General features: G+C 40.8%; 1 protein-coding gene across 2 annotated transcripts in view; it reads left to right on the top strand.

The window, feature by feature from the left end:
• erbb4b (erb-b2 receptor tyrosine kinase 4b) overlaps positions 1-7,712 on the top strand; it is a 234,144-nt gene extending 226,432 nt beyond the window's left edge. For both annotated transcript variants that reach the window (XM_076169827.1, XM_076169826.1), the window contains exon 28: positions 291-7,712. In XM_076169827.1, the coding sequence (XP_076025942.1) occupies positions 291-961 (671 nt within the window). In that variant the 3' untranslated portion in view covers positions 962-7,712. The remainder of the gene's footprint in view (positions 1-290) is intronic.
• Positions 7,713-13,546: the final 5,834 nt, after the last annotated feature.

Genomic DNA, 13,546 nt, shown 5'->3' with positions numbered 1-13,546 from the left:
ATTGCTACATCCCTTACTACTACCTCCATCAGTTGTTACTCAGTGTCTCCATTAAATTATCAGAATAGAATAGAGTAGCTTTTATCGATGCATTTATTTTATTTAGATGTGCAAGCTGCAGGGCTCATGAGAATTATTGCTGCCACTGTTATCTACAGTAGCATTGTGTCTGTGAGGTATTTGTTGGCCTTTGAAATCTTTAATTTTTTACCCCCTTTGCTGTGTAATCCTGATCTTAAGTGCATCACCTACAGCCCTGATGAAGTTTAACTGTTAATTTAATTTTGCAGCCTACGTCAACCCAGTTGAAGAAAACCCCTTTGTGACACGTCGTAGGAATGGTGACGCCCATTCAGTGATCGATGGCGCAGGTTGCCACACCTTGCACAGCGCAGGAGCAGCAGCTGCACCCAAAAGCCAGTCCACACGGGGAGAGGATGAGTATGTCAATGAGCCACTGTACCTTAATACCTTCCTTAACCCTGGGGATAAGAATGGATTGGCTGGGGCAGTCTCCACCTCTGGCACTGGGGCCTCTGCTGCCCAATCAGTTTCCCAGACAGTGATCCCATCAACATCTGGACACACCGTCTCCTCTTCTGGGTATGTGGTACCCCCTGGCCATTTGCCCCACCCATCGTATCCATCACACACCCTGCATGCCGGGCATTCAGGACATGCTCTGCACTCAGGCATCAACACCAGCACCATCATGGTTGATAAGAAAAGCAAGAAGGCCACTTTTGACAATCCTGAATACTGGCAGCACAGCCTTCCTCCCAAGGCCTCACTGCACAACCCTGAATACCTGCAGGACTGCAGCACACGCTTCTTCTACCGGCAGAATGGTCGCATTCGACCTGCTGTGGCTGAAAACCAGGAATACTTGTCTGAGGCTGCTATGAAAGCTGGCAATGTGTTGCCACCCCCTCCATACAGACAGAGGAACACTGTGGTGTAGTGATGCACCTGTAGCACAATGGAGGGATTGGACAGAGGGATGGAAGTTGGGATGAACAGACATTGGATAGTCCTCTCAGTCACATGCAGTATTTCTCATGCGAGGATTCTCCTTGATTCCCTTTACACCAGCCCTGAACATTTCCTTCATTCATCTCTGATTCTCAGTATTTAATTCCACTCTAATGTTCTGTCTGTTCCTGACAGGACTACAGTAACACCCAATGATGGTCGCAGTTCAAACTCAAACCAGGTTTTTTAGCTCCATCTTTGACAAGAGCCCTAAGGCAGGAGGATATCTCTATGGACTTGTATCTTTCTTTGAGCAAACTGTTCTGCCATTATTATCACCAAACAGTCACATGAACAACTCAACAATGTGGTTTTAACAAACGCAGATGAACTGAGATGTGCCCAAAGAGACGATTATTGCCATCACTTTACATTAAATATGATTGCTATTCTTTTAATTATGTAAATTACTGTTCCCCATGCTCTTTCAGTATAATTTCCATGGATGTGGTTTTCAAGGTTTAAGGCCTCTCGTTACAACTGTCAAGGAATTTCTCCACACTCATCATATACCCTCAACATGGTGTGCCTGGTCTACATCTGTCCCCTTTAAGCACCAATAACAACCATGCACTAATTCAGTTTTGACAAATTACCACACAGGAACAGATAAGGCTGGTGCCATTTGAATTATCTTCTGGAGGAGAAGATCAGTTGGCCTTGCACTGAAAGACAAATCTTGCCAATAATGGCAGTCAGTGGTGCAGTGCAAAGTAAGGGTCAGCTGGAAAGTAAATGTCACCGCAATCATGTGAAAAGCTGATATACAGCGCCGGTGGAATGCATCCAACAGATATTTGCATTGCAAGGGTGGGACTTAAAAGGTTAATCAATCAGAAGATGACCTGTCAGCTCCCACATTCCTATCCGCATTCTTCCCTTCCATCCTCACCATTCAAATCCTTGGAGCCAGAACCCCCGAGTTCATTTTCTACATCAGGACATTGCTGTATGCAACATTCTGACTGACATAACCAATGGTTTCTGGACTTTTGGCAATTGTGTTTCAAAGGATCTAGTGTCTGGAAAAGGACAAACTATGTAAGAGGGTGTGGAACAATGGGTAGAGTACAATGGGTAGGAGCATAATTTGCTCTGTCTGTAAGGTATCAGGGATTTATTGACCTTGTGACCATGTCTTACACTGGATTGTTGACAATAATGAAGGGCAGGATAAAAGGTAGACAACCAGCTATGAGACAGCAAAGAGGCACACCCTGCAGAGTTACATTACCACAAAGACAGAGTCTAGTCTAATTGCTCTGTGGACCAGACTGTTTCTGGAGGGATTTTAACAGATTTGTCGACACACATGGGCAAAAACCTTTTCCCCACTCAGTACTTGTATTATTCTATATCCTTACAGTGAAATTAACGTTAACCACATTGGTCATGACTGCAAGGCTTTGCTTGCAATAGTATGCCATCTTTCCACATCTCTGTCCTTGGGTGACTTGCCTTGAACTTCAGGTCTTGGCGATTCTGGGGCAGAGACTGTGTCCCTCCTCTATGTTTTTTTGTGGATGCTTCTTGGGTGTTTAACAATAATGGTGAAATGTTTCAAGTTATCACTGAACCCATGGATGGCTAGCTTTCTGTACTCATACAATACTGCCAGATGCCACAGTAGACTCTGTCATTAACAGACAGCACTCGCATATGGACGTTGTAGCCTATTTTAGGCTGGGGTTTATTATTTAACAACACTTAATACTCTGGCACCGCCAAATGACGTTACTGTTATTCTCACTCAGAAGGACCATTCACTCATTTGCTTCATCACGTTGCAACTATAATTTAAAATAGGCAGCCGTTTCCATTATAGAAGGCCTCATGTTTGAAGCAACTCCACACAATCATTACAAGATGACAATAGTAATAAGAGATAATGTCATGAAGGTTGAAGACCAACTAATGCCTGTGTATGTCTCACTGACATAATACACAACCACTCTTACACAACCTTGTGCCTCTTCATTGAAAATGCCAGACATGCGGAAGGTTTAAACAGGCAGTACTGATGATTTAATGTTAAGACCAAACACAGATTTTTCCCCTGTGCAGTGTTTATCCCCCCCTCTCAGGTTTTATGGGAAATAATTATCATCCAGTTGAGCTCCAGCTGCGGTCCAAGCCGTTACATTATAGAGGCAGATCAAGGCCATTGGAAATAAAAGTACAGCAAATGACGGGGAGAGGATGACTATATTTAATAACAAAAGCAGTGGATGAACCACTGCAACTATAACTGAACAGAATGGTTTAATTTGTGTGTCTGTGTGTTTGTGTGTGTGCGTTCTGAAGGTTTCAGATTTACTGCTTAGAGCTGACACATGGGCTTACGCCGGCAGCTACAGTCCCATATGACTCTGGCAAAGTCAGGCAAAGATACAATCATGTACACACATGCCATCATCTGACTAAGACCTGAATCAGTTTGTGGCATTTTCCCACTGCTGGTGAATCCTACCAGAGCCGTGCAGACCTGCAATCGGTGAAGCAATCAGACTGATGCTGACAAACCTTTATCAAACAATCATTTCGCTTTCACTTATATTGTAACTTGTCGATTGTTAGTGGTAAAATACATATACATATATAACGGGACCAATCACTCCTCCAAATCAACACGTTTTACTCTACAGTACAGCAAATGCACAATCCACTGTGCTGGACTGTGGAGAAGCTCAATACTTTATAATCAGAGGCCACTGCTCTCTGTGGTCTGTCTGAGCCAACAATGAAAGTGAAATTCCAATAAAGTACAAACTGCTTGATATATTAAATGTATGCAGACTAGAAGACTGGCTCATGTTGGTTTAGAAAACATCAAAATAACATCCTGGTGTGCACAGACCCCATGCACAGAGACCAGCACGCCAGAACACTTGGCTCTCAGCTCACTTCAGCTCGGCTGGGCTTGGTATGATTCAGCCTCTCAGTGGAAAAAGGCCAACAGTCCAACTGAAAGAGGCAAGCCAGGCTGGTTTATACATGCAGTACATGGACATAACATCACATAACATCGCCATGAACATTAACCTCTGCCTTTATATTTAATAATAACACAAAATAGTTAGGTAGCGATCAGCTAAGCTGAACATGCGTCAACTCGAGACAAACACCTTTTGGAGGGAGGCAGAAATCTCTCTCAGGATGAAGACCTTAGACGATATAATGACACATATTTAGATGGCTGCAAACACAGAAATGGAAATATTGGGGCCGCTACATGCATGAGGAGGAGGGGAGTCAAGTTGAACAGATGTTTGAGTATCCTGCATGGAATTACAAATGAACACAGCTCATGTAAAAATCTCGGTTTGGTCTCATGGCTTAGATTGACTACTGACCTTAGTAGGAGCTACTGTGTGCATGTAAACATACCTAATGTCAGCAGTCAAAGGACCCTCTCTATATTTGGGATGAGTTGAAATCAGTTTGTAGTCCATTTTCACCATCCCTTGTAAGGTATTCTTAGTAGTGCCAGTACAATAGTGTTTGGCCATGTGTTTCAGTGCAATGACCACAATAGAGTGGCTGATACTGAAAGGCTTCGTAATGGATCTCTATGGAAAAATATAACCAATCTTCTGGAGAAGGAAACTGCCTGGCGCTATCTTAGCCCGCAAGTACCACAAGGGGCTTTTAGCTTTTGGAATACTAATTCATCCACTATAACCCTCTCTCCGCTCTCTGTACTGTGGGGAAATCATGTTAGCCAACATCTCACCAAGCACAAGAGACGAGAAACCCTGAACGACAGGCAATAGGTTGCAATCCCGCAGCAGGGTTAAAACTTGGGTATTAGCATTCCAGACATGTTAGCAGACCAATGCATCAATGTTACAAAAGCTTGCAGGAAAGGAGCTGTACGTGCACTGTAACTGGCAGAGGAGACTACAGTTGATTGCCATTTCTTACTTTCTCCTCAGAGGAATGTATGTAGCAAACACTGTTCTACAGCCGAATCAGTGGCCAAACGAAACACAGCTACATGTGGAGGGAAAACAAACAGAGACCAAAACAATCTGGAAAGGAAAAATGATGACATGAGCCATATTTTCACACTTACACTTTGCTGTTTGTTTAAAGGTTTGATGGATATCTAAAGGATAAGTGACTCCCTCGCTACACTGGTTGCTCACACAATCGATTGGCCATTTAGTTAAGTTGTTCATCATTAAATGCAATGTGTTTTTAAAATGTCCGTTGTTATATAGTGTAACACATATTTCTACGCGCTGTGGCAGCAGACAGTTGTCTGAGATGCAGACTGAAGGCTTCATCCATCATCTTATTACCCAAATCAACTTTAAAGCAATGATTGTATTTTGTAGTGCCACTTCTGTTTTTGTTGTATTTGCTTTGATTATTGACACAGTGGTGACATTTTCCATATTTATCTATGGAAGTAAACACAATCTGCCTGTGGTTTATACCTGTATGGTCTTATTGTTTTGGATAAACACAATTAACTATTGATTGGTCGGATAAAAATGGAATCCTCACTGCATCCTGGGACACATCTCATTGTTTATGACACATAAAGAAGATGAAAAGTAATATTGATCATTACCTTAAAAGAACCAACCTGTATTGTTACTCCGATTTTACATTTGTTCTTACGTGTATATTCTACAGCGCCATGGTAACTGGGTTGGGTAATATTGGTTGAGTAAGCACAGTTTACAATGTATAAAATTATTGTAAAACTATCAAGGAATGAAATGGTCTTTTAACTAAACTAGACATTCAAATAATAGGCTGTTCAACACTTTTACCATTGTTAACTAAAAAAGGGATAGTATTTTTATAGGTAGGTGACAGGTGGGCCAGTGTATCTGTACATAGGACAATGATGCCTCTTTTTCCAGCCAACGATTGTTTGTTTTTGTTTAGTTTTTTTAATTCCTCCTTCCGTGCATCATTGCATTTTGGTGGTTTACTGTAATTTTATTTTGGGGGAATATAATTTCTGTATGTATATAAATATATATATATACACATATATATATTTTGTAGATGTAATTTGATCAGTGAACTCTGACTTTAAAAATGCTTGCAGGGTTTCTTGTTCCCAACCCACACACACACACACACACACACACACACACACACACACACACACACACACACACACACATATATAGACACACAACCCATCCCCCAACCCACTGCTTCCCCTGTGATTGTGTTTTCAGCACAACTTGGTGGATTTTGTTTTTATCCTAATTCTTTGTGAATTGTACCCCACAATCACCCCCAAAGCCACACACACACACACACAAACACACACACACACCACCACACATTTCTCTCTGTATTATCAACACGTCCTGGAATTTTCTTGTTTGTTTTTAAGATTTTGTACACATTAGAAATGCTGTTGCAATATTAATGAATATTCTTCCACCCTCCTTTTTCCTCCCTCCATACGTAACGTGTTAATGATCCACATGTGTCTCTCTACACGCTGAGGTTTGAGGACGTATAATATTGTCTTTGGCTATTTATATTTCCATTTGCACTGAGCTTAATCACTGTTTCCTTTCATATGACAGCAGCTCCTCCAATATTTGGGGAAATTAAATTGAATGGTGTAGCAATATGAAGTCACAGGCCCTCGATTGACTCTTTAATGATCCTGTGAGAAACAAAATGGATGACATTTCCAAGTGCTGGACTCAACCTTTAACTCACTGATATACACTGGTATATTACTTTGGCTTCACTGGGATTTAAATGACTGCACTGAACAAATTTTAAGAGTTTGACTCATTTGGCCAGTGTCTGACTTTGGTTGGTATATCTTTTAAACCTGCATCAAAATGTCACCTGACACTGCTTGTCTATAGTTGCTCTGGTATTTATCACTTCTTCCCTTATTTTATTCATTGTGACTCTGGTTGAGCTGTGGTAGATGGTTTGTACACAATCACGCCGACCATTTGTGCCGCTGTGTGATGTTACAAACATAAAAAACGGGGACGGCAGCTCAGATTATGGATCCATAAGTGGATACTCCACAGAGTGCAGCAGTGCCATTGTAGAGAAATTGTTCTGAACTATTTCTGTGATTTGGACAGACAACTATCATTATACAACAGAAGATAAGCTTGTGTTGAATGTTATGAAAAGTCTAATCCAGAGTTGAATGAATGGTAAAGAACCAAATGTCTCAGTAGTTAGGTTGAGGATAAGTAACAGACATTAAAGGAATTTAATGTGAGGTTTTGCTTTCAAATCAGTAGGATTAAAAACAGTAGCAATTTTGGATGACTAAAAATATTTATAATAACTTTTGTATTTCTGATCACAGACACTGTAGGCCTGCTGTAGTAAGTATAAGTAACACCATGTGAATATTTAGGTGTATATGGAAAAATGGTCAAATGGGCAAACTCCTCAAAAGTCACTGCATCCATTTAAAAGAACATTTATGTTGAGAAGAAAGTAATAATCTTCAATCATAAATTCATCATGAAGGTTTTGTTTGTCACAGAAAGTGAGGGTTTTGGGTTTTTGTAACACTTATCTTGTTGAACATTACAGTCTCACACTCAGTAATTGACACATTTCCCAATTACAATATTTAAATATTCCCCCTGTTTTGTTACATGAATCGATCAAGACTATATTTTTAATTTAATATGAATAAACATCAGTCAATATTTAAATATGGATTTGGCTGATTATTGTTGGTTTCTATTCCTAATCTTGTTGTTTGCTGTTAGTATATGAAATAGTATTTATGTATACTGGTTATAGTGAATTACTGCTCATATGGGTTTGAATTTCACAAAGCAAAATAATTCAACAACTGCACTTGTATACTGCCATATGTACGTTCAATAAAGCCCACAATATACTTCATAATGAAGTAGAACTGTCAGGGCAGAAAGAATTCTTGCAAGGCTCTAGATGCAGTGATCCAGGCTCCTTGCACAAGCAGAATTTTGTGGGGGGGTTTTCTACACCTGATCCTTCCCACAGGCTGTATTTGGTCCAAAAATGTCTTGACTTGTTGCGTCACCGGTGAAGAGCCAGCGGGCAGAGCTCAACTTTTGGTTTGGTTTATTCAAAACACAATAAACACTGCTGAGGGTAGAGTTGCAGAGTATGTCTGAAGCTTTGTAACAGATGTCCACAAGGATTTTGAAATGCTGTCAAATTTCTGTCTAGAAACTTCAAGGATGGTGGAGGTCAATGATCCACATACAAGAAGGTTTACAATAAGTTCTCAAGAAACGAGACAATAATGAAGGACGAGAGCGGACATGGAGGCGAGAGTGGACATGGAGACATGAGTGACCAAGACTCAAAACTTTACAGACTCCCAGAATACCAACAAATCAGAGCCTTGTACTCAATCAACAAAGGATCAACAGTCTTCATGCATCTGTCTGCGTCTCGGACTTTCACCTGCCTTGTCCATCAGCTCCAATTCACCAATGGGGATAACAGAGATTTTGGGAAGGGTCTTGTAATTTATTGTAGATGGGCAAATGCATCATTCGATTTTTCATAAAAAATGTAGACCAATTTGAGCTGGGCGATATTTCTGCATGGACACCTGATGGGATTCTGTGCTACTTCGACCCTTATTGTTCTGAAGCCCTTTTACACAACCTCGATTCAAATGTCAGCACCTTCTCAAGTATTTAAGCACGCTGAGAAGTGTTTCTGTATAGCCTGTAGTCTCAGCATGATGACATCCTCATTCGAGCCAGATGAGGCCAGGATATTATGCCTTTCGGTCAAACAGAATGGGAGTGAGTATCTCCACTGCCATCACTACAACCTCTGTGTTCAGCCATTTTGTCTGCAGTAAAAGCTACAAACGCGCACACACACAAGCTTGCAGGATAATTGTACAAGAGCACAAATAAAGTGTCATTACTTATGACAGTTGCCCGTGCATGATAGATGCATCTCTCTTCCTGCCGATGACATTTTATGGCATTATCATAGGAAATCCAATAATGAGATCAGCATGCCGGAGCCTCTGCCCCATGCAAAGTCAAATCACTTGCCTTAAGACGGTAATAGAGTGTGATCGAAACAATCTGTCATCACCTCGCCTCTCCTCTTCTTTGACGAAGTGTATGGATTTCAACCCGATGTGAAGGATGATCGGCACAGTTGAATGTAAATGATCTGGAATGGCTTTAGGTGAATCTATTGACTGACGCCTCTCTGCAAATAAAAGTGAAGGCTCCATTTGACAGTGCATCAATCTTTACCACAACGCCTCAACAGCACAGCAGAAATCTCACTTTTTACTGTTTCTCTGTGCAGCTATTTTAATACATGCTGATGTAAACAGTTCTATAGGTATAAGTCTAAGAGTTAGCTGCCAGAACTGCACTTTTCCCCGCTGTGGGTAATAACTCATTTTTCACCGACAATATACGATTTATTGTCCTGTAAACACATCGTCCTCTTGTTGGGTCTTATCATGGACAGCCGAGTGTCCAAAATGGTGATATTCATATGACAAAGAATCACCTTATTCACCTCAACTCAACATCTGCTACACAGAAACCAGAACATTTCCATACAAGAGGAGATGAAGAATGTGTCCTGCATTTATCTTCACGGTTGGCGTTACTTTCAGAATATGAAATGCAATTTTTCTGTATCCTCTCCATGGTGCAAATAAACATCCACCCAGGCTACATAGTAGAAAGCAAAGCAGTATAATGTAGTCAATATACCTGGACTTTATGATAGATTAGAAAAATGTTATGGAAGGGAGTGACTGTTGGGTTTTATTGGCAACTAATCATGTAATCCAACTTTGCACAACTTACTGATGGTGTTCAATCGAGTCCAGGAAGAGCACAAAAGCTATTTTTGCTCAGTTTTGGCATCACCATCTGTTTTGTCCCGTGTCTCACAGGGCCAGCGGAGAGGGCTTCCTCTAAATCCTCCAGTGTTGGCAGTCCCTGATTGAATGGACTGTACAAAGCCCACTAAACAGTGTTACGATCCACCCTGAGAGCTTTCATTAGGGAACACCATATTGGATTCTCTTCACCGGCTGTCTGTCTCTGTAGGCTATGGTGGAATGTACACAAACACACACACATATACACACAATGCATCATGCTAGACAACAGGTAGACAACTGAGTGGCAGATCCTGGCTTTTTATTCATCTGGGTTCATTGTGGACACATTGCTTGATGTGTGTTTTTAATTGTATCATTATTTCACATGCTCTCACTGGTCCTGTGTGTGTGTGTGTGTGTGTGTGTGTGTGTGTGTGTGTGTGTGTGTGTGTGTCTGTGTGTGTGTTGTTTACGTGACTTTTATGTTTTTGGAAGAATTGGAAAAAAATGGCCTTTAATTACAAACCATTTTCCAAACCACATCAGCAGAGACCTTTATGAACACTAAATATGGCCGGTCACGTAAACAGAAACACAAAGAAATGAGCATGAAAATGAAAGCAAATATTCTAGCAGGGAGTCCGTTTCATGTCACACCCTGCAAAGCTTTAAAAAGGTGGGCAAAGAAATAACACAAGGGAACGGTTTTAGGTTTCTGATCTCAGTGGGGCATTAAAAGCACGGGCAAAAGAAGCAGCAGAGAAGATGAAGCAGCAACATAAATAACATTTACGAACCACCCATATTTTGTCAGTAACATCCATACACACCTCATGTCCCAGGTGTAACAGAACAGTGTCAATCAAACTGCTTACACCTCATTGATTTATCACATCTTAAAAGAGTATATGTCATACTGACCTTATTTTAGCTATTTAGCACAATTACCAACGACGGACAGGTGATGTCATAGTTGCTTAGCAACAACATAAAACCATTTGTAAGCTCCACTAGAATAAGAGTGAAGAAGAAGGTTGAGAGAGTGAGAGTGAGAGAGAGTGATTAAAGATGTGGCTGGTTGGCACAGACCAGTGTATTTTGGCTACGCTGTCATTTCAAGCCAAGTAAGATCTGGAACTATTCAGCATTTCACTAAGCAGTACACAACGCACACATTTAGATTAATAACAGTCTCTCATTGGTCATTTGCATGCTGCTTGTCAAACGCGGTTCATCTGATTAGGGCAGAGTGCAATCTGCTTCACATTTAGTGTTTATCACTCGCTTTGTTAGGCAAGGCAGTATCACTCAGGGTTTCCTGTTTGCTCCCATTCACTCCTACAGCACCAAGTTAGATGAGGAAGTGGTCATTAGAAACACATTTTCACTTCCCTTCACAGCCACTAATGACAGTTTCATTGTGGTGCCTCCTCACAGCTTCAGGCTTTGTTTACGTGTTTGACATTGCCACTTGTTACTTCCCTACCTCAGATCAGTGTTTTAGAGGATATAGATTTAGTTGATATTAGCCCCCTGAGGCCCACCAATGTCACTTAAATCATCTTATACTGAGCTCATTCACTCAGAAAAGCCTCAGAAACAAGAGCCTGCACCTTCAATCTTGGGGATATTTAGTCACAGCTGATTTCATGTTCCTTTACTAACACAATACTTGTATTTTCGCCTAGAATGGTAAATCTTGTGATTCAACTCCTGGAATGTAATCATAATGGTGTCTACAACGATTGTGAGCATTTTAGTGTGTGTGTGTGATGTGTTTATAGAGACTGACCATAAAAGAACACTCAACTCAACACTGTTCTATTAATTAAGGACGCAGCAGACAAAGAGACATTTCCCCTTATGTTAGTTTAGTTTAAGTTAACTGAAATAAGATTTTAGCACAGCGGCACTTTACACCCATGAATTATGCTAATAACATATGAGCACATTGATAAATGAGACCAATTGTGGGCAACATTGCATTTTAATTAAGCAGCAGTCTTAAGTGAGGAGGTTGCATTGTTAAAGTAGACTCCATTGCAATTATGTGGCTCTATTCATGTGTAACATAATGGCTGGGTGACAGCTCTTTGTAGGCTTACAGTGGAAGGATAATTGCACCCTTTCACACATAAAAATGACACGTCTCTATTTTCTGTGTTGACTCTGTTAGACTTTGCTCTCTTTTGATAACAAGTTACAGGATTACATTATAATGTTACCCTGGCAGAACACTGACACGGGGCTTACTGGATGGTGTCGCTTTTTTAAATGCAATGAGGAGACAGAGGTCCAGCAAGGGGACTGACCATGACACTGACACAGAGAACAGTGATGTTCTCCTCCCTGAGCCCTCAACAGTCCAACAATTACACTTTATTATATCTGTATCTTCCACAGTTTCAACTACAATTGTGCTTATTGCTCTTTTTGTTTCCATTGATTACTCGTTTTAAAATATATGGTGATTACTTTTTGTTTGCTTTTCCCAATTAATTGTCCTTGTTTCGTCTAAACGTAGTTGTTATTGATTCACAGATTCATTCTCCCAAAAAGGTGCTTATCAACAATCAATAACAGAGATAACATGATTTTTTTTTTTTTTTAAGATATCATTCAACTACTTTTTCTTTCTATGCAGCACTCTGCCCACAGCACCAAGGATCAGTGCTTTCTGTTAGTGTGAGCCAATTACACAATAACCTGTGCCTCCTCCTCCTCTTCCTCACTGACTGTGGTAACAATGTCATTTGTCCTTAGAAGGCAGCTTACCCATAAAAAGAGACTGCACTCATCTGACGCTCCTCAGAAGGACAACATCCACCTCCATCTCCAGTGACAGGGTTTAGTGCCGGTCCACTCCATGCATCCAAGGCTCCAGAGAGGAAATATTGACGAGCCATGAGAAGTTAAGGAACACATGGACATGGAGAGGATGTGAAGGTGATGGCCGTCTTTGGTTTTAGGCTGTGATTGATTTTACACATTCAGGTGCACATTAACACAATGGGTGTGTCCACTTTCATGAAACAAAGCGGTGCAGTGTAGGACTCTGTATGCACAGTAACACACTCATAAATGACCCCAAACTTATTGTGATTTATGTAGAATTGTTTGCCTTTTTAAAAATGTTATTTTGCCACGTGAAGTTGTATAATAGTTTTTGCATAATTAACTACACACTGAACTAAACACTTAGGCCTGCTTGGTCTGTAATTCCCAAAGCTAACCACAGGGAATTCAGTTTAATATTTTCCAGCATTATGCCGTACGCAAGCTGGTTTAATGCTGTGGACCATGATAGGACTTTTAAATTAGACCTCATTTGTCTATTAACGCCTGGATTTGAACCCAAAACAGCCTGTGGCTATGCACCATGGCAGGTTAAGCTAGCGGTGCTGAGCTGCAGCAGTGGTTTTCTTCTTAAGTGTTTGCAATTGCAACTACAGTGGATCGAAGCTGCTGCAGTCTGTCACACATTCCAAGCCTGTGGAGGCTCGATGTAGCTTTTGGGGTGGAGAATTGTTTTCATGCTCTTTTTTTTTTTTTTTCTGTGATCAAAGATGTTCCTGGAGTTGCATCACCACTGTGTTTTGCTTTGCATTATGTAACAATTATGTCATAATATCAAAATCAAGCCTTTTGACTCTGCATGCTGGTAGCTGGAGCAGACTC

This window comes from Genypterus blacodes, unplaced genomic scaffold (genome assembly GCF_046128005.1).
Source record: "Genypterus blacodes isolate CSIRO-AG114 ecotype Tasmania unplaced genomic scaffold, CSIRO-AGI_Gbla_v1 ptg000214l_1, whole genome shotgun sequence".
Lineage (NCBI taxonomy): Eukaryota > Metazoa > Chordata > Actinopteri > Ophidiiformes > Ophidiidae > Genypterus > Genypterus blacodes.
Note: the sequence above shows the minus strand (reverse complement) of the source record. Positions and strands in the feature narration are given on the sequence as shown.